General features: G+C 42.5%; 1 protein-coding gene across 8 annotated transcripts in view; it reads left to right on the top strand.

The window, feature by feature from the left end:
* The window catches only part of STARD13 (StAR related lipid transfer domain containing 13), a 540,351-nt gene that overhangs the window by 499,215 nt on the left and 13,670 nt on the right, over nucleotides 1-27,466 (top strand). For 6 of the 8 annotated variants that reach the window (XM_047852656.1, XM_047852644.1, XM_047852650.1 and 3 more), the window contains 5 exons: nucleotides 5,550-5,613; nucleotides 14,933-16,326; nucleotides 17,432-17,602; nucleotides 18,673-18,889; nucleotides 26,490-26,688. In XM_047852656.1, coding sequence (XP_047708612.1) covers nucleotides 5,550-5,613; nucleotides 14,933-16,326; nucleotides 17,432-17,602; nucleotides 18,673-18,889; nucleotides 26,490-26,688 — 2,045 coding nt within the window. The remainder of the gene's footprint in view (nucleotides 1-5,549; nucleotides 5,614-14,932; nucleotides 16,327-17,431; nucleotides 17,603-18,672; nucleotides 18,890-26,489; nucleotides 26,689-27,466) is intronic. The other 2 variants (XM_047852670.1, XM_047852637.1) reach the window with 1 other exon arrangement.

Raw genomic sequence — 27,466 nt, 5'->3', positions numbered from 1 at the left:
TTGTATAAATGCAATTATATAGTGTGTGCTCTTTGTGTCTGGCTTCTTTTACTTAACATAATGCCTCTGAGACGCATCCATTTCGTTGCATGTATCAGTTGTTAGTGCCTTTGTATTTTTGAATATTTCTTTATATGTGTATACCACAGTTTTTATTTCCATTTGTCAGTTAAGGGACCTTTGTGTTATTTCCACTTTGGGGCTATTTTCTGAATAAATTTGCTGTGAACATTCAAGTACAGGTCTTTGTATGGGTGTACGATTTATTTTATCTTGGATATAACTAAGAGTAGAATTGCTGGGTCATATTCTAAGAATATGTTTAATTTAGTAAGATATTACCAAATTGTTTTCCAAGGAGGCTGTATCCTTTTGGAAGTTCCAGTGGTTCTATGTCTTTGCTAAAACTTAGCGTTGACAGTGTCTTTAATTTAGGCATTCCAATGTGTCTTATTATTTTAATTTGCATTTCCCCCATGACCACTAAGCATCTTTTCATGTGCTTATTTGCATTTGAATATCTTCTTTTAGAACTGTATGTTCAGGGGCATCTGGGTAGCTCAGTTGGTTAAGCATCTGACTTTGGCTCAGGTCATGATCTCACAGCTTGTGAGTTTGAGCCCCTCATCGGGCTTCACATCAGGCTCTGTGCTGACAGCTTGGAACCAGGAGCCTGCTTCAGATTCTGTGTCTCCTTCTCTCTGTCCCTCCCTGCTTGTGCACTCTCTCTCCCTCTCTCAAAAATAAACATTTAAAAAACAAACTGTATGTTCAAATATTTTGCACATTTAAAAATTCAAGATTGTTTGACCTATCATGGAATTTATTGTGGAGTTCTTATGTATTCTGGGCACAAGTCCTTTACAAGATACAGGTTTTACAAATATTTTTTTTCCAAGAAGAGGAGCAACTCTTAAAGTGCAGGCAAGTATCTGGGTTCAGGGGAGATAAAAGGACCCAAATCTATGTAGTCAAATCTAGTTTGTTTGAGTCTCCAGCTTTAGAAAATAACAAATTGACCTCTTGTTTGTGTCAAAAAGTAGAAAGCATATTCAAGCACGTAACATATAAAGGATGAGCCCTTTGATGGCTTTTGTGTATGTAGGAGATCAAAAACTTTTGCACAGAATAAAAATGTTTGTTTGTGATTCCAACCTATAATGGAAGAACAGTTTGTTAGAAAAGTAAATTTTATAAATGACAAGCAATCCTTACCTAAACAAACCTGTTACAGAGCTGCCAGATGAGCAACATCAACTTATTTAAGCTCTTCTGTACCTCATTATATATCCAAATGAGAATGTATATATAAAATTTACCTCACATACCACTCTTAGGTCTTAGGCAGCAATGGACACATGTGGAACTGACCAAAAAGATAGGCTGTCAGTTATAAGAGCAAAGGCCAAGCCCATGCTAAAGATAGCTTCAGACTAAATGATCAGTTTCTAATCCAGGGTTGCTTATTATATTTGACACTAATGAATGTGTAGTCAGTGGGTAAACTGGAGATGGCTGAAAATAAGGGGAGTCATCAGATATTTTTAAATAAATGAGTGACATGAGAAAAAGTTGAGAAATAGAACTGGTTTTAACGTAAAGCATTTGAATTGGTAGTGAAACCAATTAAGAGGCTATTGCCTGACTTAGGTAAAAGATGAGAAGGCACCAAAATAGGGCCAAAGAAGAGGCAAGATTTCAAAAATACCAGAGATGTAATTGACGGGACTTGGTAATCAAATGAATACAGACCTTAAAGAAGAAAAGTGTCAAGATGACTCCATTTGGCTGGCCTACTTGGTGATGCTCTTAATCAAGATAAGACAGTAAGTATCAGAAACAAGTTTGGAAGAGAATACAATGAGCTCAGTTTTGAAAGTTGAGTTTGAAGGGTCAGCAGAACCCCACAAATGGGTGAGATTAATGAGTAGTTAGAAACGTAACTCTGGGGCTCAAGGGAGGTATCTGGGTTAGAGAAAGAAGATTGGACATCATCAGAGTCTATTTTAAGATGGGATAGGGGCGCCTGGGTGGCGCAGTCGGTTAAGCGTCCGACTTCAGCCAGGTCACGATCTCGTGGTCCGTGAGTTCGAGCCCCGCGTCGGGCTCTGGGCTGAGGGCTCAGAGCCTGGAGCCTGTTTCCAATTCTGTGTCTCCCTCTCTCTCTGCCCCTCCCCTGTTCATGCTCTGTCTCTCTCTGTCCCAAAAATAAATAAACGTTGAAAAAATTTAAAAAAAAAAAAAAAAGATGGGATAATATATTTCAGTATATTCATGCAGAATAAAAAGAGCAATGACTATAGTCTGAATCCTAAAAAATATTAATAGTTAAGGGGCAGGTACTACTTGGTGACAGGAAGGAGATAGGAACTCATAATCTTAAATGCCAAAGAGAAAAGTTTCAAGGAATGGAGAGTGGGGATTATTGCCCATTACTACAAACAGGTCTTTGCTAAAAAGAAAATATGGAATTTGGTGATCAAAAAGCATTGGTCAAAACTGGAAATAGCCTAAATATCCACCAGCAAAAGAGTAGATAAACCAATTGTATGTCTTTATACCATGGAAAACTACTCTGCCATTAAAAGGAATGATTACTGCTATACTCCGTAAAATGGATCAATCTCAAAAATATTGTGTTGAGTGAAAAAAAAAAGCCAGACACACAAAACTACATACCATATGATTCCATTTATATTATAACCAAGGATTGGCAAAATCAGTCTATGAGTGATAGAAATCAGAAAGAAGATGACCCTGAGGGCGGTAGGAGGGGATGTGGTGGTGAGGAGAGAATTGATGGTAAAGGAGCGCAAGAGAACGTTCCTATGTGCAAAAATGTTCTTTACCTTGTTTGAGGGTAGTTAAAATTGCCAAAACTCATTGAGCTGAAAATTTAAAGCGAGAGCAGTCAGAATACAAAAGGAGTCATCAAAGATAGGAGATTGAACCCCTGAATTTTCTTGCTATCTAAATTCCCACTGATTTAGAGAGGCATTCCTTTACAAAAGCAGATGTCCATACAAAGAGAGACACCACAACTATAAAATTTTCAAAGCAGAAAAACAGAAATGATGTAGTAGAAAACTTGGCAAGCCCAAGAAATAAAAGCTAAGTGGTCAGTGAAGTAAGTCATAAATTCAGTCTGTACTACAATAATCCTAAAAAGCTCAAAAATGGGGATTGACATTTAAGGGAGGCTAAAAAGAAGACGGTTGTTTGAAATTCTGTTTTAAAGTAGATAGAGCCCTGGATTTACTCCCCTAGTTTATATCTAGGTGACTTTTCTTCCCCACCATCAGCCCAAAACTAGAAGTTGATTGCCTGGAGAGGCTACAACAGAAGTTCCCTAGGCTGGGGGAACACTAGACATAGTTGAAGGTGAGACACTCAAGTGAAAATGGGAACTTCAGTGACAGTGATATTTATGTTCTAAATATTGAGGTTCTCAGGCCTCTTTTGTAGCTCAGCCTCAGCATATTAGAAAACACACTCAAGAAAAATCTGAGAATCTGAGTGCTGAGAAATCTGATCAGCCCATGATAGTAAAATAAAATGAACTAAAAACAAGGGCAGCAAACCCCCAACTAGAACAGGTAAGAAGGCTCTGAGAGAGACGTCACCAAGGAAATTAGATTACTAGAGTAACACACTTAGGGAGTTAGATAGCTGAGGAAGTATTTGAGTTTGAATTTAGGGATAAATACATTGAAAACTAAGGAAACAAATAAACAAGATGCTTATTAACTCCTAGGATAATGAAAAGTTGAGAATGGAAGACAAAATAATCAGAGTGTGATATACATGTGAACAGCATTTACATGGTCAATAATAAATATAATAAACACTGAATACTGATTTATCCAAAAACTGAAATTATGACATAACTATAATTATAAAAGATACAGTGTACGAATGTGGGGTAGGCGAGGGATGGGGACAGGTAGTAAAAAAAAAATAAATCATCATGCAGAGAATAAAGTCTATAAATAATGATTTGTACTGAAAAATCAAGAAGTAACAGCATAAACATGTTGTTAGAGGTAAATGCCAACAAAAGAAACAGGCGAAAGAGTTGCCCCCAAAGAGGCATAAATGAAAAAGGACAGGAGGGGTAATGTGTGACTCTTCAAACCATATGCATTCAATAACTATGATTTTTAAAGCGTAATCAGATAAAGTAAACTAGTAAAGGTATTTGCAAGAGCATTTCAGGAAATTACATTGTAATGGATTGAAGAGTGAATGAATATTGAGACTGTTCTCGGGCAGTTGAGTAGTGTAAGAAAGGGAATATTGGGGTAGGTTAGTACAGTTGCTTGATGGGAAGATTAGGATTGAGGGGAAAATTGTTTGTGTGATTATGGTGATTTAGGTAGCTAACTAATTGGTTAGTCAATTTGTTCAAGACAGGGATAAGCTTAAAGAGAAGAAAGCAGTCGAGAGAATTTGCTGAGGTGAGGGAATAAGTGAGGTATCAAGGTCCCAGAAGAAGTGGTGGATGTTGAAATAAAAAACAAGATGAAAGGGTTAGCTTTGAAAAAGAAGAGGAACATCATTTTTTTTATGATGAAGGAAAGGATTATTAAAAGAATTTATGTCTGATAGCTTATGTTCAGCTATATTTTCTCATTGGCAGCAGTGGCTAAGTTCTCTGTTGTGGGACTGGGATATTTTTCATGATCTGAGATTGGGAGCCAACCAGACAAAAAAATGAAAGGAATGCTGAGTAGCAATTTTCAGAGCCCAGCTGAGGATGAAAATCAAAATGTATTTATTCGTCAGCCCGGTCTGCCATAACAAAATACCACAGACTGAGTGTCTTAAACAACAGACATTTATTTTCGCACAGTTCTGGAGGCTGGAAAGTCCAAGATCAAGGTGCCAGCAGGGCTTGGTCCCTGGTAAGCACTCTCTTTCTGACTAGCAGACAGCCACCTTCTCACTATGTTCTCACATGGCAGATTGAGAGAGCGCGAGCTCTCTGGTGTCTCCCCTTGTAAGGAACCAATTCTGTTGGATCAGAGCTCTTTCCCGTGACCTCATTTAACCTCAATTACTTCTTACTCCACATACAATAACATTGGGCGTTAGGGTTTCAGCATACGAGTTTGGGTGGGGACACAATTTAGTCTACCACATATATAATTCAGCACTGAGTTATCTTGCCCTTTATACCCAATAGCCCAAGAGTAGGGGAGAGGACAGATGGTTAAGTTGATCTGAATTTGGGGACTAGCATGATCGAGGTGGCAAATGAATGGAGGGGCTGGTGAAAGCAGGGCTAAGATGACTGTTCATGCATTCCAGGAAAGGAGAGGGAAGCCAGGAAAAGACTGGGTTTAGATTAGGGGATGGGTAGGGACTGGTAGGCTGGAAAGCCAACGGGACCCTTTGCATAGCATAACTTGAGTGGGTACAGTACTTTGTTGGGACATAACTTTTCATTTCTGCACTTTCAACTTCATTGGCAATAAATGAGAATCAATCTGAAAAGAAAATTTAGGCTTATTAGTGGTAGCAATCACCACCTTTTTCTTTCTTTTCAGACGACTGCATACATTGAACAAGTGTGCCTCAATGAAACTTGATGTGAACTTCCAAAGGAAAAAGGTAGGTGTCTACACCTTACTAAGATCATGGTTTATGTTAACAAAAGAAGTTTGCATTTATGGATTAAAAACAACAGGAACCCAAGCAAAATTCTGAAATGCCTGACCATCTATGTTTTCCAAATATCCCAGCTCATCATAACCATCATAAATAAGTCCCATTATAAATCCAGGCTGAGTTCCATTTGTTTCACCATTTCACTTTGTTTTCAATTTGATCAAAGAGTTTTGCTGAAAGACATAAAATGCCTTCTCTGTGGTCATCTTTTCGAAGTTTCTTTAGTCGTAAGTATCCACTCCCCATCAGTCTCAAGTACTCCACAGTGATGCGTAGATTAAGCGAATGCAGAAAAGAACCCGTGGGCCCGTGCCAAATGTCTTTTGCTTCATCCTGTTCCATAGCATTTTATTTCCAAGTACCCTGGAAAATGTGCTCATCCGCAGGCAGGTTCATTTCATAATCAGTGAGGGGTCGTGTGGAGTGTGGCAACAAGATGCGGGGCCTGCCTCCTGTATACCATCCCTCCCACTTACACTTCTCTCTGCTCACAAGGAATTTCGTTCAGTTTTAAGAGTCACTATGCTCCCTCCGTGTTCTAGGACTAGCATGTGCTATTCCCTCTGTAGGAATGAGACTGGACACTTCAGTTCTGAAATAAAGCTGTACTTTATTGAGCACTTACTGTTTTCGAGGAGCTATGTTATGTGCTTGCCATACGTGATCTCATTGAATCCATTGAGGTAGGATCTCTGTTTTCTAGACAAAGGAAATAAAACTTGAACAGGTTGTCATTTGCTCATGATCTTTAAGCTAGCGGGAGAACAGAGTTTCAAACTCAGGCATGCCTGACTCCAAAATCAAGGCTCCTAATAACCACTGTCGCTGAAAACCCTCCCTATCCCTCAGTGAATTGATCCTCTTGGGAAATTCAAAATTAAGATCGTTGACTACTTTTTTCATTTCACATCTCCAATATGTAACAAGTCAAGCCACAGTATATTTTGAAGAAGCAGAGAAAACATCTTTGAGTCGAAAGAAAGTGCTCTTTATCCTGGTCTACCCAGAGAAATCATTAAATCCAATGGATTTTAAGTCACTCTTGAGTAACCTGATCTTTAAAAAATAACTTGAATTTGAATTTCTATTCTAAAATAGCACCCAAAGGAAAAAAAAAAAAAAAGCAAATGAATTTTGGTTGACCTCACCTTAAAAACAGTTTGGGGTTTGAGTTAGAAACCAAAGATTTAAGCTAATGAGGTAAAATGGTGAAAAACAATATCCAGAGAAATATTAAAATATTAGAAATTTGTCTAGGCCAAAGACAAATTAAAAATGTGGAAATAAACGTCCCAACAGCTGTCTGGCTGAATAGACCCCTTGAAAAGCATACACACGATCTGAAGCGTGAGCATCAGATGTTGTTTTGGTCGTAACACATGGTTCTTATTAACCTAACACAGCCACGCCTATGTGTCTAAAGCATGGCTGATCCATACGGCTTCCTAGACAGATCTGTGTAGCTGCAGTGTATTACAAAAGACAAAAACTAATGACATGATTTGTTTTCAGCCAAGTGGAGTGATCAGATTCTCACCCTATCACCAGCTTTTCAAAAACCCACATGTGAGATCGGCTGGAATAACATTTGTTAGGCTGGTTGTGTGTTACCTTCACAAAAGTTCCTCTGTAAATCGGTCACTTCAGTATTCTGACATTCTTAATTTATTCCTCACGTTGGATGTAGCGGCCCTTACCCTTACAGCCCCTGCTCAGCTAGAGGCCTCACAAATGCATGCACTGAAATAAAATACGGCTTTGCACTCAGTAAATTGAGAAGACATGGCCTGACTTCTCAAATAAATAATTTCAACATGTGGTCTTCACCACCTTGTGAATCTCAATAATGACCAGCATCTGGGGCTGTGGTCTAAGCAGTTATGCAGGAGACCGTGTGGGGGTGTGCATTCCTGTGATCTGCCCCTTCCACAAGTCATAGGCTCACCCTTTATTTTACTGCACCAAAAAAATATAAATACATACATAAATACAAGCTAGGACTAGGTCAAATGATCAAACGTAGAAAGTGAAACTTGAGAAGAAGCACCATGTGACACTGCAGTCAACTTCGGAATTTGTTCAGTTGGAAGAAAAAGACAACCAGCAGCATTTCCTCTAGGTATGTCCCCATTTTAGGCAATCTAAGAAATAAAAATATAATCCTTATCTCTCATCTGCAGAGGCCCAGACATGATTCATTCTGTAGAATATCATCCCCAAATTGCCTAACTGTCCATAGCCCCAGTGGTTCTTTCTCCCTTTGGGATCAATGAAAGGGCTACATGTGCTCACCTAGCAGTTTGTGTGGGCAGCAAACACCCACACAGAGCATGCTCTGTGCCAGGCGCTATCCCTCCCCGTGTCATGGATGCACAGGGAGTAACTTGCTCAAAGTCACTCAGAAATAGCAAGGTTTGACCCCAGATACTCTGGCACCAAAATGCCCCTCCTTGCCTTTCAAAGAATTCACAGGGGCCCCTGGCTGGCCCAGTTAGTCAAGCATCTGACTCTTGATGTTGGCTCAGGTCATGGTCTCGCAGTTCATGAGTTCGAGCCCCGAGTCAAGCTCTGCACTGCAAGTGCTAGGGATTCTTTCTCTCCCTCTCTCTGCCCCTCTCCTGGTCTCTCTCTCTCTCTCTCTCTCTCTCTCTCTCTCTCTGTCCCTCAAAATAAATAAATAAACATTAAAAAAAAACTTTAAAAAAATAACACAAAGGGGGAACCTGTGTGGTTCAGTCAGTTAAGCGTCAGACTTTGGCTCAGCTCATGTTCTCACAGTTCGAGGGTTGGAGCCCCGCATCACATCGGGCTCTGTGCTGACAGCTCGGAGCCTGCTTCGGATACTATGTCTTCCTCTCTGTCTCTGCCCCTCCACCGCTCATGCTCTGTCTCTCTCTCCCAAAAATAAATAAACATTAAATTAAAAAAAAAAAAACAAAAAAATTCAGAAATGTACTGGAGTCTGAGGGGACTTCTGGCACTTGGCCTGAGGCCTGGAAGAGTTTCCTCTGCAATACATACAATTATAATGTATTTTTATTGTTGTTTTTAGAAGAGGGATGTTTCTTGCCATCTGCACAGAAGTCCATGATTTATTTAATGTCCTTGTAGAAATGCATTTCTGGGTCTCTCACAGTGAATGTCCTTGCTCTGCTTTGCATTTCCTTCTCATTGGATTTTTTTTTTTTTAATTCTGAAGAGTTTGATGGGTTCACCCAAGAAAGAAAAACAAGTATGCAAACAGATGAGGATGGTGAAGCCTCATTCATACTTACTTGGGCACACACCTTTCTTGGACAACAAATGGCTACTTGTAAAGCCCCAGGAAAAATGAAATCACACCTGCCTCCCCCTCTCAAGATAGTAGCGCAAGATTTTCTCTTTGTGGGAGAGAAAAGTGATTTATCAGAGATTCAAGGTAACCTTCCCTGTCTCTGTGAGAGTCAAGTAGAGAAGAGTATTCTCAGTCTCGGCCACACACCTCACTGAGACACTTACTAAAACCCAGGCGGGAGGCATTTCTGGAGACCCTGAGGACACCAGCAGCTCCCCTGCCTCCGGCTTCAGGCTCCTTCCCCTGCAGCCCTGCAAATGGTACATTCCAGCTTCTGAACAGGTGGACTCCACCACTCAGCTCCCGTTAACCTGAATGGAAGATACACTTCTAAATTTCTACGTAACCGTGGATTAGCTGCCTCTTGCAGCTGTCGACCTGTGTGGGCTCCTGTTTCCAGTGTAAAGATCTGGCCAAATGCCATTAAAATAAAAAAATTAAAAAGAAAAAAAACACCTTTCTTTTGCAATGTCTGTTTGGCATTTGTCTCTGAGGAATATATAATTTCAACTCAGAATGTTCCCATTTTTCGGAAAAGCCAAAATATCAGCATTTCATCTAAATTAAAAACTCCAAGGCACACACAGAGCTACTTGTTCTCAGAAAAAGTGTTTCTTCTTCATCATTACCTACAAAATTCACACTTGCTTCACGATGACCTTCAAACTCCCCATTGGTTAGTGTTTATGTGGTATGACTTTCGTTCAAAGTTAAAGTTGAGACCAAAGACTCCAGTAGGCTGTCTGTTAAATGAGGAAAGAGACGGACATATATGCTCACAAGGCTCTTCCCTACGATTTCCCGAGAGAGAAAGGCTGGCTTCAAATGGTTCTGGTTAAAGTTATAGTTTTAATAAAGCTCTCTGAATCATGACCAAAGGTGGAAAGCAACTCAGAAACCATGACTAATTGCCACCTTGCAGCCAGCATCTCGGGGCCTGGATGCTATCAGCATTTCAAAGGAGCTGCAGCTGTTGTCCAGGGGCCCCGTCTCCTCTCCCCTCCACCCCCTCTGCTTTTCACACACACCCCAGTCTCTCCCTCCAAATTAGACGCTTCCCACTAGCTCCAAACAGCAGAGTCAAAAGAGAAAAAAATTACGTCGTATTCCAGCATTCGCTTGACTGGAGAGTATTACAATCTCAAATTGAAGATAATTGCAGGTGCATATCCTAGAACCATTAGATCTTTGAGTTGGAAGGGATGTTCCATCATCTCCTCCAGCCTCTCATCCACCACAGGATTTACTTCTGAGAGCCCTGCTCATAGCCCACTCAGCCTCCGCCTGTGAGCATCTAGCCACGATGAGTTTGCTGCACTGCAGGGCAATTTATTTTCTTTCTAATTACTGGAAGTCTTCCACACAGTAAGCCGAAAGCGGATTTGATGTAAACTCTCGCCCATTGGATTCTAGCTCTTTTCTCTGCAGAAGCACCGAGGGCTCACTTTTCACACAGCAGCCCATCAGCTCTAAATCTTCTAGACTGGGGGTCTGCAAACCACTGTTCCTGTTTTTTCAAACAAAGTGAAACTTGCATTAGAACACTCATTCTTCTGGCTCTAATAGCAGAGTTGGCCAGGTATGACAGGGATCGCATGGCCCAGAAACCTATAATATTTACTATCTGACCCTTTACAGAAAGTTTTCTGACCTCTGCTCAATCTTGAACAGTTTCTCAAACTGTCTATGGTGAGTGACTTGGGGTTTTTTGTTTGTTTGTTTGTTTGTTTAATTTATTTTTACTTCATGAAATTTTATCTCATTAAGAGGCCACCATTCAGTTCTGTTAAGGTCTTTATACGTCCCGATATCACCAGTCTCTAACAACAATAAGTAGCTTTACATTGTACTTTAAGGTTTACGTGTCATTTTCACATATAATCTCCTTTGGCTGTGTTGACAAATCATGCTGGATTTATATTACTATTATTCCCATTTACAACTGAGATAGTTGACTCTCAAAAAGGGTACCTTGGTCAACATTACTTAGTGAATTACCTAACATGAGTTCTCCTGGCTCATTCAAGTTATTCTTAAAATTGACATAACTTGGAGGCATCCTCCAGAGAGCTCTCCTGTAGTTGCATTCAGCCTTTTGACCACACTCTTTGGTGTGAACTACTCAACCAGTTACCAAAAGAACTCTCTATAGCATCCAACATGGTTAGCCATCTTGGTCACAACGATATCATGAGAATCTCTTGTCAGTTCTTTTGCTGAAATCCAGACACTCTGTGTCTGGATTTCCATGGTATACTAAACCATTGAGATGGGAGATTAAGGTTTGTCTGGTGTGTCTTTTTCTCATAAATACATCTGACTCCTAGAGATTTCCATTTTGCATTCCTAAATAATCAAGCTATTTGTTTTTAAGCCTCAAAAAAATTATCAAACAGAGGAGATCTCAATATCTCTTAATCAGTACACTTCCACAATTACTGGAGAGTCGGCTGTATGCACGTTAAGTCTGCTGGGCCCTGAGTGTTTAGGAAAAAAAAAAACAACTTAAACTCTAGTACAGTGTGTTTTTCATATTGTCAGTCACGACACGTTGGTGAGCTGTGAAACAATTTTGGTGGGTAACAGACAATATTAAGAAAAATAGACTAAACTAGATTATAAAATATGAGTAAAAACAAGGATAATATTTATATCATGAGCTTGGTTATTTATTCGTTTGTATGTTTGTTTATTGTAACATGTGTGTGCCTTAAGTTGTGATGGAAAGTTTCTTATTGTATGTCACTATCAATAGGTTGAAAGATTCTGCCCTGGTGGAAAAACCAGACAGAATCATGTCACTGCCCTTTGGGACATACTATGATAATCACATGCACAGGATGCTAAAGGAGAATGGGTATTTTTTTTTCTTTTGTCTTTGTTTTGTTTGTTTGGGTTTTTTTTTGCTTTGGTTTTCATTTGTTTGTTTGGGTTCAAAAGATCTAAATACTGCAGAATTTCCCTGAACTGCTGGCCGTGTTTTCCAGGAGTTTACCACTTTTTCACATGCCTTGGTTGGATTGTAAATACCTTCCTGTTGCCCAAAGCTAGTATAATAAACCCTTAGAGTCTAGCAGACGGGGGCAAGCTTTCCATTGCCAGTCCACAGTGCCCAGCTTGGCATCTTTTCTTGACCAAAATAAAGGAATCCTTATCCAACTCGTATGTGGTTTTCCAGCATCAGTAACCGAGTTTGGGCTAACTTGAGAGACATCATTGGAGCCCACACTAAATATCGTAGTTTCTATTTAAAATATATACATTTTCTTTAAAAATATATCCTTTCTTTGCCTTCTCAAAACGTATTTGCTGAAAGGGCTTTTTCAGAATGCTAACTTAATATCAGCTTCTTTTCACTAGCTTCCTGAAATGTGATCTGAAAATCCAGTGAGCTCACCCTTCAACCTTTATGGTGCCTGATACATAAGTGGCTCTCAAATGTCATGTCTTACTGTGTATCAATCACAGAAAAAGAGAACTCTAAAATGCTATAAAGAAAGTATAACTTTGATTCATCACCCAAGACCCTTTCCTTTTTTCCTATGTGTACATCTTTTTAAACTCTTTTGCCAAAGCTTTATATGACTTTTTTTAAACTCAAAGCTAATTTCCCACTGTGATCCCAATGCAATGGAATTCTCCACTAGTACCTCAGTTTTTACTTTCTTCCACCTTCCACTATATGTGCATGTAACCGCTGTACGTGAATGTTCAAATTTGTCAGTTAGTCCAGCCCATGTGAATCTAGATTTTCAAGAAATAAGTGAGAATAGGGAGATGGCAATATTTATTGCCTGAGCATCTATTTACTTTTTCTTGAAAGGAGAATATATCGCAAAGTTAAGGGGGGTTAAAGTAGACATTAGATATGTAAAAAGATAGGTAAGCAATCTTCTTAGATAGACAATAAGTAGATAAGCAATTTAGCCAACACTGGAAAATAACAAATACTCCTCTAATGAGGGCCTACTAAATGCATTATTTCATTTAGCTCCCTCAGCGAACCCATGAGGCAGAACCTGTTTTTAGTACCATTTCATGAGTTGATGGAAACTTTGGAGAGAAGAAGCAATTTGCAAGCAATCACCTAAACTCTTAACTGGTACTACTAGAATTTGGAACCAGGTCTTAGAACCAGATGTCAAAGTAAAATAAATGTAATTCAAATAACAAAACAGTATTGAGCAGTTACTATGTGCTTGACGTTGGAGAGGTTATAAATGTGATTAAGACACAGAAACACAAGCCCTTCTCTTGATGAGCTTACCTCTAACAACTGAGAGTGGATTCGAGCAGCATGAGCTCAAGTTATCATTAGAGTAAGTGCTACAACACAGATCTAACCCAAATGCTGTAGGAGCTCTGGGCGGGAAGTAGTCATTGCCTTGGAGCAGTGAGGGAAGGCTTCGAAGAGAATGGGCCAGGGAGTGGGGAAACTGGGAGGCACAACTAAAGTGAGGCAAGAACAGGACACTGCAGGCCGGTTGAAAGGGCTTTGAATGGCCATGCTAAAGACTTCTAGGAAGGCCAAGGGAAGCTGAAGGCTTTGAAGCTGGAAAATTACATGATCATATTTGGATTACACTGTGGAAAGCTGTTTAGATGGGAAAGACGCTGGAGACAAGGATTCTAGCCAGGCTTTTACTGTAACGGACCCAGACAGAGGTGCCAAGGGCCTACACAAAGGGAATGAGAGGGAAGATGTGAAGGAGGGAACGGATTTGAAAGTCACTTCAGAGTTGGGTCTTGGTAACATGCAGGATGAGGAGGGGGAAGAAGCTGATGAATCCACTCATCTTGGAGGAAAATTATTATTTTTTGCCCTAGGTCCGGGTCTGTCCTGGGCCACAAGGGTTGGCAAAGGTAAACGAGGACATCTCTGGCCTCAAGGAGCCCAGACTCTCATCTCTCAGGGGGTTTCTACTCAGGCAGCACCCAGACAGGAAAAAGAAGTGTGTGAGGTGCAGAGTGTGAGTCAGGGCAGAGCACTGGGGGCTCAGCTGCCCGGCAATGCATGTCCTGCGAAAAGGCATTTAGATTCAGAGTTGATCAAAAACAAGCAGGCTGGCCAAGCAGAGCCGGCTGGATTGGACTCTCCTCAACTAGTGATCTCTGTAATGGCGCCCAAGTTTCTACTTAGAGGAATTCAGTGGATAATTTTGGCATTAATTTGCGCAGGGAATACATGGTAAGAATCAGATTTGGGAGACTAAGGTAAGGAGTGTTACTTGGGAGATAGATTGACTCTGAGGTTCAGAAGAGGGAGGCTGGAGGGGCGCCTGGATGGCTCAGTCGGTTAAGCGTCCGACTTCGGCTCAGGTCATGATCTAACGGCTCACGGGTTAGAGCCCCGCATCACACTGTGTGCCTACAGCTCAGAGCCTGGACCCTGCTTCAGATTCTGTGTCTCCCTCTCTCTCTGCCCTCCCCCACTCTCCCCCCCCCTTTCTCTCTCTCTCTCAAAAATAAAAACATTTTTAAAAATTAAAAAAAAAAGAGGAGGGAAGCTGGAACTATGGTCCTGGGGCTCAGTGAAGAGGTTTCAGGAAAGAAGTCGGTGCCTTTGATGGCAGGATTAAGTTTCTGAAAAAGAGAGCTGCAGGTGTTTTATATTTAGATGTCTAGTCAGATGGTAATTACACCTCTTCGTAATCAGTCAAGGAAAACTTCTCAGAGAGGAAGGAAGGACTCAGAACCTCTATGAAAATTAAAAGGAAGAAAGCTCAGCAGGTTGAGAAGAGATCCTGTAGGCACAAGGGAGGAGGAGGGTGTGGGGGACAATGAAAGATGGTGGAAGGACCGTGGGACAGCCAGAGGGCACGCGTGGAAGGAAGGGAAAAGAGGGGGAGTACCGTGCCTCTGTGCTCACCCGGTTTCCCACTGCATCCATGCTTCCTGGAAGCGAGCATCATCTGTAATGTTTTTCAGGGTGACGACTCAGATGAGGAAGATCTCTGCATCAGCAACAAATGGACTTTCCAAAGAACCAGCCGCCGGTGGTCTCGCGTGGACGACCTGCACACACTGTTCCCCGGAGGAGACAGGAATGGGTCATCGGGAGACATTAGGATGAGGAACACCACCAGCAGTGAAAGTGTCCTCACAGACCTGAGCGAGCCCGAGGTCTGCTCCATTCACAGTGAGAGCAGCGGAGGGAGTGACGGTCGCGGCCAGCCGGGCAGCCACAGCGCGGGCCGCGAGCCGTTCGACTGCCCCGGCCAGTCCTGCCCCGACAGCCCAGTCATGCTGGACGCCACGTTCGTCAGCGGCAGCCTCCCACAGTCCCCCAAAGACGTTCTCAGCTACCCCCTCCACCCAAAGAATGAGAAAGCCACCAGGACCAGAGCCAAATCATTTTTGAAACGTATGGAGACACTCCGAGGGAAGGGAGTGCACGGAAGGCACAAGGGGCCGGGGCGGACCGGGGGCTTGGTGATCAGCGGGCCCGTGCTGCAACAGGAGCCAGAGGCCTTCAAGGCCATGCAGTGCGTCCCCATCCCGAACGGGGATCTCCAGAGCTCGCCCCCCGCTGCCTGCACCAGAGGGCTCCTGAGCTCCGGCAAATGGAGCGGGGAAAGCAGCCAGTCGTTAAACAGCGGTAGCGGGGTGAGCACGCCCGGCCCCAAGGAACGGAAAAGCCAGGAGGCCAACAAGCGCGGGGGCATGTACTTGGAAGACCTGGATGTGCTGGCCGGGACGGCACTGCGGGACACAGGCGACCAGAACCACGCACACGAGTTCCATTCCCAGGAGAACTTGGTAGTACATATTCCCAAGGATCACAAACCAGGAACGTTCCCCAAGGCACTCTCTATTGAGAGCCTCTCGCCCACAGACGGTAGCAATGGGGTTAACTGGAGGACCGGTAGCATCTCCCTGGGCAGACAGCAGGGCCCTGGTGCCGGGGAGCCCAGACTCATGGCGTCCTGCCACAGAGCAAGTAGAGTCAGTATCTACGACAACGTCCCGGGCTCCCATTTGTACGCCAGCACGGGAGACCTTTTGGACTTGGAGAAAGATGACCTCTTCCCTCATTTAGATGACATCTTGCACCACGTCAATGGGCTCCAGGAGGTAGTGGATGACTGGTCAAAGAACGTCTTGCCTGAGCTGCAAACACACGACGCACTGGTTGGAGAATCTGGATTATGCCCCTTTCCATCGCCTAATCAGATCACCTTAGATTTCGAAGGCAACTCAGTCTCTGAAGGTCGGACAACACCCAGCGATGTGGACAGAGCATCTCTTAATGAGTCGGAGGCCACTGGGGTCAGGGAAAGGAGGGATTCTGGTGTAGGGGCCTCTCTGACCAGGCCAAACAGGTTGGTGGCATGATTTTCAATCCATCTCGTAATAATTATGGTGTCTTTATTTAAGAAACGTTTAAAGAGCACATACTAAATGCCTGACCCTGTTTGAGGTGATACACAGGATTAGGCTATTCGAACACAAGTATATCTTTTGTGACAAATATTATGGGGATTGAATCCGTGTCAACTCACATTCATTTCTCTGTTTATCCTTTAATTCGATCTCAGTTTTACTAAAAAATATATATATGTATATATTGTGAGTATACATTGAAAGCATTATGCTAGGCACCATTAGGGATCACTGGTAAGGGAGCCCCAGGTACTTCCCGTGTCCTTGCTGCAGTATTAATTAAACAGCTCCACCTCAAATTTTAAACTTTTTTTTTTTTAATCCTATGAGAAATTTCTGAGACGCAAGGGTGCATACTTCACAAGTTTATTTTGGCTTTAAAAAATGCCCATTACAGGGTACATTAAAGCTGTTTTACAAAGAGCATTTCAGAAGCACCCTTGAAAAATGGACCCGGAAGAGCTTAAAGCAGTAGAAATAGTAATACTGTACCTGCCGCTGGGCTCTTGTTGAGACAGACATGTGTCTTGTGGTTCCCTAATGTGTTGTCACTTCAGGAGTGCGTCTTCATCTGTGCCTGCCACCTTCAGGTTCCATCTCAACAGCAAAGGAGAGTTAGAATGCAGACAGGACGGCAGTGTAAAATGTTCTACAGTTCCGGAACATTCCACATCTCACTTTCTGTCTCGAGCTCTCTGTCTGCATCTCTCTCTCTCTCCACACACACTTACACATACACCGTCTCAGCTGCTTTCAACACTTTGGGAGCAAATTTAGGAATAAACAAACAAATAAAATGTATTATGTCACTTATTTAAAACCTCCCAACAAAACAGAGAATGACCTTTTCCATTATCAGACTTGAAAACAAAAAAAACTTTCTTATGTTCATTCTGTACATTGGCGCCTCCTGTTCCATTTGCTTTGTGATTTTCTTGGCTCGAAAACTATTTTGATTAGCTACTTAAAAGTTAGTAACATCCTGTGTTTTCCAATGACATATCCACTTTGTGACTGGCTTCTCTGACGGTCTTTCCGGTAAAGGCGACTCCGATGGAATAGTTTCCAGCTCTCGCACCAGCCTCAGCCGTCCACGGCACCCCACATCAGCAACCAGACAGCCGGCCAGCTGAACCTGCTCCAGCGTTTCTCACTGCTTCGCCTCACAGCCATCATGGAGAAGTACTCCCTGTCCAATAAACACGGCTGGACGTGGTGCGTAGTGTGGTCACTTAGGAGGGGATCGTTTGTTCGAGAGCTAAGTACACAGTTGCCAAAGCTTCAGTATTTAAGTTCTGATTTCTGAAGAAGCCATTCGTTCCGATCTCCTGGAAATCATGCCGGAGCTCTGCCTTACTGTCTGCCTTCTGTGCTGCCGCAGCGGGGACGTGATGTCGCCTGCAGGAAGCATTGCTTTATCTGTAGCTCTCTTGTTAGTTTCCAGGGAAAGCAGTCAGGCTCCAAGAAGGAAACAAAGACCAGCAAAGGGTGATTAATAGTGAACAGAGGAATTAAAAATAAACTGGCCATAAAATAATTCTGGCAGCTTGCAAAGAAACAGCTGTCACTCGTACCTTCTGGAGCAGGGCAGAGCTCAACACTTAGAGCGTTGATTCATTCAAAGAGCATTTGATTCTTCAACTACATTTCTGCGTTTACCACACTGGCAAATAAGAACAAGAATATGCAGTAAACCTTTATAGTAAGGAATTGACAAAAGCGTGTATTGAAACCTTAAGTGAGTCCCTATTTTAGATGAGTTGATGGATTTGAAAAAATATAAAATATGTCATTAATCGTCTTATGTTATATATTATGTATAGAGAAGAATCGAAAGTGCCTTTATAAAAATATTTTAGGAAGTTATAAATTGCAGAGTCAAATCAATATATGCTTGTATTAAAATTTCCTTTAAAAAGTTCGACCGGTTCTAGAAAAGTAAGAACGTAGCCAAGAAGTGCTTCATCATCTCTCCCCTCCTTTCTCCTCCAAACCCAACTAAATTTCTTCTTCTCGTAGTTTTTAAATTTCTTCTGTCTTACTGGGGACAGTAAATGTCATTCACAATTAAACTGGAAGGTTGTCCACTTGACTTGAAAACAGAGCCATAAATCCATCCCGCTAACATGAATCATGCTGTTTAATAGTTAGACATCTAACATAGGCAAGGGGCACACACAGTATTTCCATGTAATGTGATTCATTAAGGGAGAGATGTTGAATTCCCCCTGTGTCTGTTGGTTGTTCCAACAAAAGCTTGGCTTCCCTCTTGCTTGCTTTCACAGCCTCTCCCCACAGGCTGCCCCAAGAGGCTCGCATGACCTGGTTTCTGTGAATTCTAGGTCAGTTCCAAAGTTCATGAAGAGGATGAAAGTTCCTGATTACAAAGACAAGACTGTCTTTGGTGTTCCCCTCATAGTTCACGTGCAGAGAACGGGACAGCCCCTGCCTCAGAGTATTCAGCAAGCACTCAGATACCTGCGTAGCAACTGCCTCGATCAGGTATGGTTGGACATCCCAAACACAGGCGTGCATTTATGGAATGCCGGACCAAGTCCGATCCCTCCAGTATCAGATAAGACGTGCCTCACCAAAAAGAAAAGGCACTGTGATCTTTATATGTCAGCGTTGAATTTGACCAGGTTACATCCTTATCAAGCTATTTGAAGGTATTTCCTCACTGGCAACTTGAATGAGGTCCTGAGTGAAAATTCATGTTAATAGCTTCTACCTGTGCTGGCAAATTTACATTCCCCAGAAACTGGGAGTTATGCTTTACACTGCATTTCCTTTTAATTATTGGCCCACTGCCGCCACTGTTTTCACAGCATGGTTTCATCCCTTTTCATCATTCTTTCAGCACCATGACCAGGAAAACTTAAACCAAAGATGAATTAATTTATATGTTTTTAAATGTGCAAGTAAATGTTGAAAATGATGTCAGCTAAGTCAAATATCCCCTCATCCTGTAGAGTTGATTAAAATGCTAAATAAAATATTCAGAGATCGATTTCTGTCTCCAGGACTGTTTGGGAACCACCATAATGGTGGCCTATGATTGGACCCAGAGTGCATTCCAGTCTGTAAGTTACTAGGCCAACCCATTGCTCCTCCAAACTAATACCCATTAGTTTCTTAAATATCCTGCCCCCCAAAAGAGCCATATTCCCACTTGATAAATTACACCCTGGAGTAGTGGGGATATTTTCAGGTAAGTCTTCTACAGTGGCTTTTGTGCATCATACCCTTTAATACCATGTGAATAATCCATGCCCACCTAAGATTATTTGCACCTTTTAATGATTTACCCTTGGCCTTGGCCTCAGTGAATAAGAATGAGCTGAGCTACATGAACTCACAGATCCTGGCTACTTATGCTTGTATCTACCCCAAAACTGAGATCACAGTCAGAATCAGGATGGTCTCTTGATGAATCAGATACCACTTTTCAATGGAGCTAATAGAATAGGAGTAACTTCTTCATATGATGCATGATCCCCTTTTTGCCTCCCCATTCCTAATTTAGAGAATATACAAGTACACATTTCTTCCACTTATTTCGATGGCATAGTGGAGGGCAGGAGTGGCTGCTGTTACTGTCATGGTGAGGACTCTTGTGTTTTGAGAAATGGCTTTAGTAGCTTCCCTGTTATTTCTCAGAAAGAAGGGAACAGACCACTTTTCTATAACTGTGGTGCTCAGCAGATACCCCAGCATTAACTGACTTGTGAATAACATCTGAATAGAGCAAACCAATGAATCCAGTTACTTAAGCATTATTATTATTTTTTTTAATTTTAGAGCTTTTACCAAAACTGCACACCAATCAAAGGTGGATCATCTATGAATATCACAAAACCCAAGATTGTGTTTTGTGGAGGGTAACCTTTTTTTCAGACACCTGTTTTTCCAAGCTTCTCAGTTTTCCTAAGGGTTTACGAGATGCGTCCCTCCTCTTGGCTAATTTCCTTAGAGTTTTTGGCTCTGGCTATTCCCAAGAACAAAAAATACTTTGTTCTAGACATTCTAATGCATGGCCAGTGAATGCTTCTCAGCAAAAGCTCTATCAAGGGAAAACAGTGTTTGTTCAGGAATGCCTAAAGCAAATGCAATCCATCTATGCAATTGGCTCAATAATAGTAACATTTCTTGATGCCCAGCATGTTCTCGGCATCATACTGAGTGTTTTACATTCACTGCCTCATTTAATGCCATATCCACCCTGGGTGGGGTTGTCCCCAGGTGGCAATGGTGGAGCCAACACTCGCTTGAAAAGCCAACTCCAGAGTCCAGGTTTTTAAAAACTCCACTCTGCTGTCACCTGTTAGAATTGCTTGTCCCAGTGGATCTAGAGTGATGCCATCTCCAGCATCAAGGGACACTCTGAGAAATAGCCCTAAACAACTCATTGATGAATGCATCATACCCTTTGTGCATCATACCCTTTGTTTGTTGATGATGTTGGTTATTACATGAGGTGATAGCCTTTCTGTGATAATGGAAGAATCTTTTTCTGGCCCCAACACCTGAAAGCATTGTGTTTCTTTTGGATGATGACTCTGTTTGTTTAGCTTTTTTAATATTAAAAACAACTGGGTATTTTTTCCTCTCTATATTAGCTGCTAGAATGATCGGAGCCAAATGTGTATTCTGCCTGTAGTAAATATATGTAAATATTTGGCATGAATTTTGTATGTCCACCTCATTTCTGGCTGCCCTTTTCATCTTTATTTTCCTTTTGCTCAAATTTTCTTATCTTTTATCTTTAATTTAATTGTATCTTATACATTTTAGAGATCATTATAGGTCACCTTGAATTCTTTCTTGAACAAAGTTGGATGGGAGTAAATGAATTACACTACCACTGTTCTACTCACTCCTTTAGTGTAGACTGGAAACCACTCAGGACCCCTGTAGATTCTGAATCATGGATGGCATCAGTAAGACCACTGTTACTTGGTCTAGTCTCCTATCTGAAGGAAAAGTCATACAAATCGAGAGAAGGATGGTGGGCACCAAAATCTCCTCAATCCTGGCTCACTGGCTTATTCCCGGTCTCCATATCAAGCCTCTAACTGTGTTTGAAATCTGGAAGAATGCCTTACTGAGAAAACAGTGTGCTGGCAAACCATTGTGGGCAAAAGACTGATTTCGAGGACATAAATACCGATTATAAATGTAACCAAAATGAATGAGGCAACCCTCTCTTGTATCAGTCAAAAGTAAGAATCCATAAAATGTCAACGGGACTTTCCCCAGAGCCAGTTAGGACTTCATGATGCCCTCCACACCTGCAGGGCTCCCCACCTTGTAAGTCCCTCCCCTTCACCATCACAGAGTGTGGAAAGCACACAGAGACACCCCCGCCCCCACTCTGGTCCCGGTGAAGAAGGAAGGTGGCAATAACAAGGGCACAAGGGAAAACCAGACAAACACATGGAAAATTAAAACCAGGCTTAAAAGGAAGACTATTCTAGAGACTCTAAGAGCAAACAAAAGCACATAAAAGTGAATGAATCAGTAAAGAAAGAGGGGACACGAGTAAGAGGGAAGGAACATGCATCACTCTAGACTGTTCCTTCTTCACCAGTAGCACCTCATTAGAACCGAAAAGTTTTAGGTCTGCACAGGATCTGGAGATCTCAGCCCCTGCGTCATAGGAAACCAGAGCATCCAGAACATCCTTTCTCTAACTGGCTTCTGTGCTGCCTCCCTTCACATGGTTCCCTTGAACCACCATCCAAGACTCTCCCAAGGCTTTGCCCTGGACCCCGGGGAAGGAGGCTTCCTACCATGAGCTAGACCCCTTTTCCTCATGCTAAGCATTCACCTCAAACATAAGCATTCATCACCAACAGTTGAGTGCAGCCCCCTGGGGCCCTGAAACATTGCCAACATTTCCCCTCCTACACTCCCAAGTGCAGAACAGTTTATAGACGATGAAACACAGTGTATCCATTTTCACCCTTGCAGCTGGCCGTAGATGAAATAAGGAAGTTCAGCCTTCAATTATGAACCATTTGTATTCAGACATAGCAGTGTGTGAGAGGAGCCTTGCTTTGTTGGCTGAGCTTTTATTTCTGCCCTAAATCAGTGGCGCACAGAAGCACAGGTTGTGCCCATCCTGATGAATGTGAAGCCACCGCAGGGAGAGGAGAGGCAAAGCCTGCAGTGCTCAGAATCAGAACCCGCCCCTCCTCCCTTCCCCCCCCCCCCCCCGCACCCCCACACCCTGTACTTAGGAACCTTTCTCTTTCTGCATAAAACCAACCTTTCTTCATTAGCTGAGCACATTTCTGAAGAAGAGGAAATGGAAGTCCTGATAAACATCATTAAGTATTGAATGGATTAGCATAAAAAGGATGCCAAGTAGGAGATTTAATGTTATTTAGATGAAATTTGAATTCTAATGCAGCACTCATGCCGACCTCTCATTCTAATGGAACAGTAAGTTTTAGAAGCCCAATTATTCTGGGAAGACACTTCCTACTCAGTGCAGGTGCCCTGTACGCGCTGCCTGTTCATCATGGTCCTGCTGTCTACCTCAGATGACATAAATGATGCTCTGGGGCCTCTCTAGGTTATACTTTGAGTCTGCTTTTTCAAAGCTGGGATTTTAGGTGGAAGACAAAAGAGAGGAAAGTAAAACTGGACCAAGGGAACGCTCGCCACTCACCCTTTTACTTGTGAAAGGAGAGATCACATGCAAGATGCTTGCGAAATGAACTCTGCATTGCTGACCGCTAGTCTTCCCGTCTTGGAGAGGGTGTTGGAGCCGTGCTTTAGCGGCACACGAGAACGGGACCTGCTGTGGAGCCTGCAAGGCCTCGTGCGAAATGAAAACTTGAGCTTCTTTGTTCATAACTTATTAAGAATTTCAAGACGGTGACAGCAGAGAATGAAACCAAGCATGGGACCCTGTGTGACTACCAGCAGTGACAGGCGCAGAGGCAAATGAAAGACATTTCACACTCTTTGGGTCTTCCTCATAATGAAGCTGAGGGATCTGGGGCAGCCTCCCATCCACAGTGATGACAAGGCTGCCCTTAGAAGCGACAGCTTTAACATGGTTTCTTCGGTTCTCTGTTTTCACTCGGGGAAAAAAAAAAAATTTTTTTTTTCACCAGAAGTGCAAATTTCATCACTCCTTTGAAAACTTTTCAAAGAAATGATTATTGCCAGTCACTCACACCAGCCGCCATGGTTGCTTAATGAAGGTAGGTGGACTTCTCCTTATTCTCAGGGTCTCTACACCATCAGAAGAATCTTCTAGTCACTGTGTCCTGGGAATTTTCCACTGCAAGGAACAGAAGAAGACAGTCCCAAAATGGCGCACCCAATAGGAAATTCAGGAGCTCCTGTAACAAGAAGTCAGGAAGTAGGGTGGCTCCAAGGCTAGTTTTTTCATCAGCGTAGGGCTAAGCTTGAAGACAGGGGTTTCTTTCTGCCTTTCCCTTCTGCCATCCTGAGCTACTACATCTGGAATCTGGTCTGAGTTCAGACCACCTTTTCCTTATTAAGTTTAGGAAAGAAATTTCCTTCTGTGCTTCCAACAAAAATCCACAGATCCCACAGATATTTCCCACATCCCTGGAAGATAAGGGTGGGACGGGAAGGTTATTGTCAGAATTTGAGGCAGAACAAATAAATACCTGACTGCCCTCTGGACATCCTGTGAGATCTAAGTCAGAACAAGCAGCTGAGAGCCCGCAGCTGGAGAGCTCCAGACATGTCTAAAATAATTAAAATAACAATATTTGCTGAAACTAGAAAGAAACTTGGAAACGGAACAATACGAGGAAAACATTGCTGGGATGTGTTTGTACATGCACGTCGGTACTCACCCAGAGATGAAGCCAGCAAGACTCGGGATGCTCGTAATTTACCCACAAACACCTATCTGCTCTATTCTTGATAGATTCCAATCAATAGTCCTCTGCTGCTAAGAAAATAACAGGAATTCTCAGGCGGAATAATACCAACTCACAGGAGGATAAATGTTTGTGAGTCATACTTCACAATTCACCCTCCGGGCACTTGGATTCTGAGAACTCCCGTGGAGCACAGCCCCGTGGCACCGTCCTGGGCCTCCTTCCAGAACTAGAGAAGTCGAGAATGTAACCAGGCTGAGGATGGACCTCACTTTAGTAATCGTTCATCTGACACCTTGAATTTCTCTTTCGACAGTACGTGCTTTCTTCTCATGCGCTTTGATGAAGTTTGGAGCAGTTGCCAGAGGATGATAAATGTCCTTTGCATTCTTGAAGCAGTCTTCTAAGTGCGGCGAAGTTTTGCATTTTCTAGACATTCCAAACTTTAAGAAATAAAAAAGAAAGCAATTAATGTTTTCAGTGACAGTATGCCTGAATATTCCTGATCTGTGGAATTAGGGTGCTAAGCCTGGGAATGCAAAAAAAGTGTTACTAAGGATTCGGTTCTTATTGCCACAAAACGTAGCAGCGTATGATGTCCTCTGTGATCCATTCCGCTGACGTGTACAAAACCTGAGTATTCTCTCATCGCTCAGACTTCTCCCCTTGCTGTCACTGTACTTTAAAGGAATTAGGACAGCTCTCCATTTAGAGCAATAACCAGGAGAGCTTTCCTCAGACACCTGAACTTGGGTCAAGCCTGGCCTGGCACACGGAGCAGCCGCTGACATGGCCTGGAAGTTTCCCCAGGCTCAGGGAGGAGGAGCCATGGCTGACCGGTGTGCGGCTGCTTACCTGTCTGAGCGCTCAAAATCTCCCCACCTTTTTGGAAGTGAGCCAACCTGTGAGCCCTTCAGGAGTGAGAAGAGTAGAGATTGAGGGTTGAATGAACGACCGAGTTTGAGCAACTCCGGGCCCTACAGGCACTTAAAAATAGCTGACATGCTGGGGCACCTGGGGGGCTCAGTCGGTTAAGCATCTTGATTTCGGCTCCGGTCGTGATCTCATGGTTTGTGGCATCCAGTCCCCCATTGGACTTTGTGCTGACAGCACAGAGCCTCCTTGGGATCTTCTCTCTCCTTCTCTCTCTGCCCCTCCCCTGCTCACGTGCACGCAAGCACACACTCTCTCTCTCAAAATAAATAAATGAACGTTAAAAAAAAAAAAAATAGCTGACATGCAAATTCACTGTAAACCAGGAGTCCCAGAGAAATTCAGTCGTTTCTTGGGTAGAGGCAAGTCCAGAGTGCAGAGCCTCTTGAGGGGCCAAGAGTGTAACCTGCCGACCCTGGCAGGAATCTCCATTCTCCTGGGGCTCTGCTCCACCTCAACTCATTCCTATTAGGAGCATTATCTCCTTGGTTCCTTACTGCTCCATTTCTCCATTTACATGTCAAAGAGAAGAGGAATCTAAGCCCTACATAAGACAATGCCTTAAAGTGAAAAAAATGCCACCCAGGGATCCTCACTAGAGCCACAGCTTATGCACATAATAACTAACCAGGTAGAATAATGGGTGCCAAGCATCATATGAGAAACCTACATAGGGAGGATTACAGGGGTTCCAAAGGAGAACAAGAAATAAGACCCTTAAATCAAAATACATGTTTATGGTATTATTTTGTTTCATGAGCGTATTCCCGATGAACTTCTCCCCCAAAGGTGCACTGCTTGCTTATCTGGGACCCACCAAACCTTCCATTGACCAAACTTTTTCAAAACCCCCCACTGAAGTGTCAACCCCAGACAGCAGGGAATTTTGTCTGGTCTGCTCTGCTCACTAATGGCTCCTAGCAACTGTAAATATGCCTGCGATAGGGTGGTATTTAATCATTGCTTGTTGGGTAAGTGAATGCCATGATAGCATCTAGTGTGTTAGAAGGCTACAGGTTACAAAACACTGTCATGCACATTTTGTCATTTAGTCTCCACGAACGCCCTGTGGGGTAGAGTATTATTCTTATCTTTATTTTATGGGAGAGGAAGTCAGCGTTCAACTACTGCCCAAAGTAACTAAACTCGTCATTCACGGTTTTACCAGTTCGGAAGCAATTGCTACTCATTCTGGTCCTGGTTCCATGCCCTCTCATCACTCCCAGGTTGCTTGCTTTAGGAAGAGAATGACTGGGGCCAGGGCCGCCTCGCTAACACGTCCCTGTGACTTGTTTCAGGTGGGTCTTTTTCGAAAATCGGGCGTGAAATCTCGAATCCATGCATTACGTCAGATGAACGAGAGCTTCCCTGAGAATGTCAGCTATGAGGACCAATCTGCTTATGATGTGGCGGATATGGTAAAACAGTTCTTCCGGGACCTCCCGGAGCCTCTTTTCACCAACAAGCTCAGCGAGACTTTCCTCCACATCTATCAGTGTAAGTGGAAGCCATGCAGACCACTGTTCTCATGCGCACGCATCCACGTAAAAACATTCTGCAGACTGAGTGCTTGTTGTACAAGTAATACATAAATCCATAAAGAAATATATGAAAGTTATCATTCTACACTTCTTTCCAAAAGTAAACTTTGTTCACAGTTTGATATGGAAACTCCAGGCCATATTTTACGGGTCTGAAAATACCTTTTTGACATCAAAGTTTTCCTTCTCAGTAGGGTTTTGCATAAGATCTAAAACTAACTTTCAATGTACTTTTAATAACTTTAAAATGCAAAGGGGACACAATGGAATTTATTTGGTATATAAATGTTTTTATAAACTTACTTAATTTTGGAGGTGCCTGGGTGGCTCAGTCGGGCTAATCATCCGACCCTTGATTTCAAATCAGGTCATGAACTCACCATTCATGAATTTGGGCTCCGCATCAGGCTCTGCCCTGACAACATAGAGTCTGCTTGGGATTCTCTCTCCCTCCCTCTCTGCCCTTCCCCGCTCATGCTTTCTCTCTCAAAATAAATGAATAGCATTAAAAAATATATTTTATCTTTTTAAAATAAACATTTCCTTGGGATATATGAGACTCAAAGCCAAATGACCAGAAATAAGAAGCAAATGTATCTTAATACAATGTATTTTAATTGGTGAAAAGTAAACAAACCAAATGAAGCTTAGGCCTAATTCAAGTAAGTAATGTTTTCACTTGGAATTTTTTAAGTGATGCTAAATTGACAATTCTCAGCAAAGCCCCAATAATT

The sequence above is a fragment of the Prionailurus viverrinus genome, chromosome A1 (assembly GCF_022837055.1).
Source record: "Prionailurus viverrinus isolate Anna chromosome A1, UM_Priviv_1.0, whole genome shotgun sequence".
Taxonomy (NCBI): Eukaryota; Metazoa; Chordata; class Mammalia; order Carnivora; family Felidae; genus Prionailurus; species Prionailurus viverrinus.
This window is presented reverse-complemented; position numbering and strand designations above follow the sequence as displayed.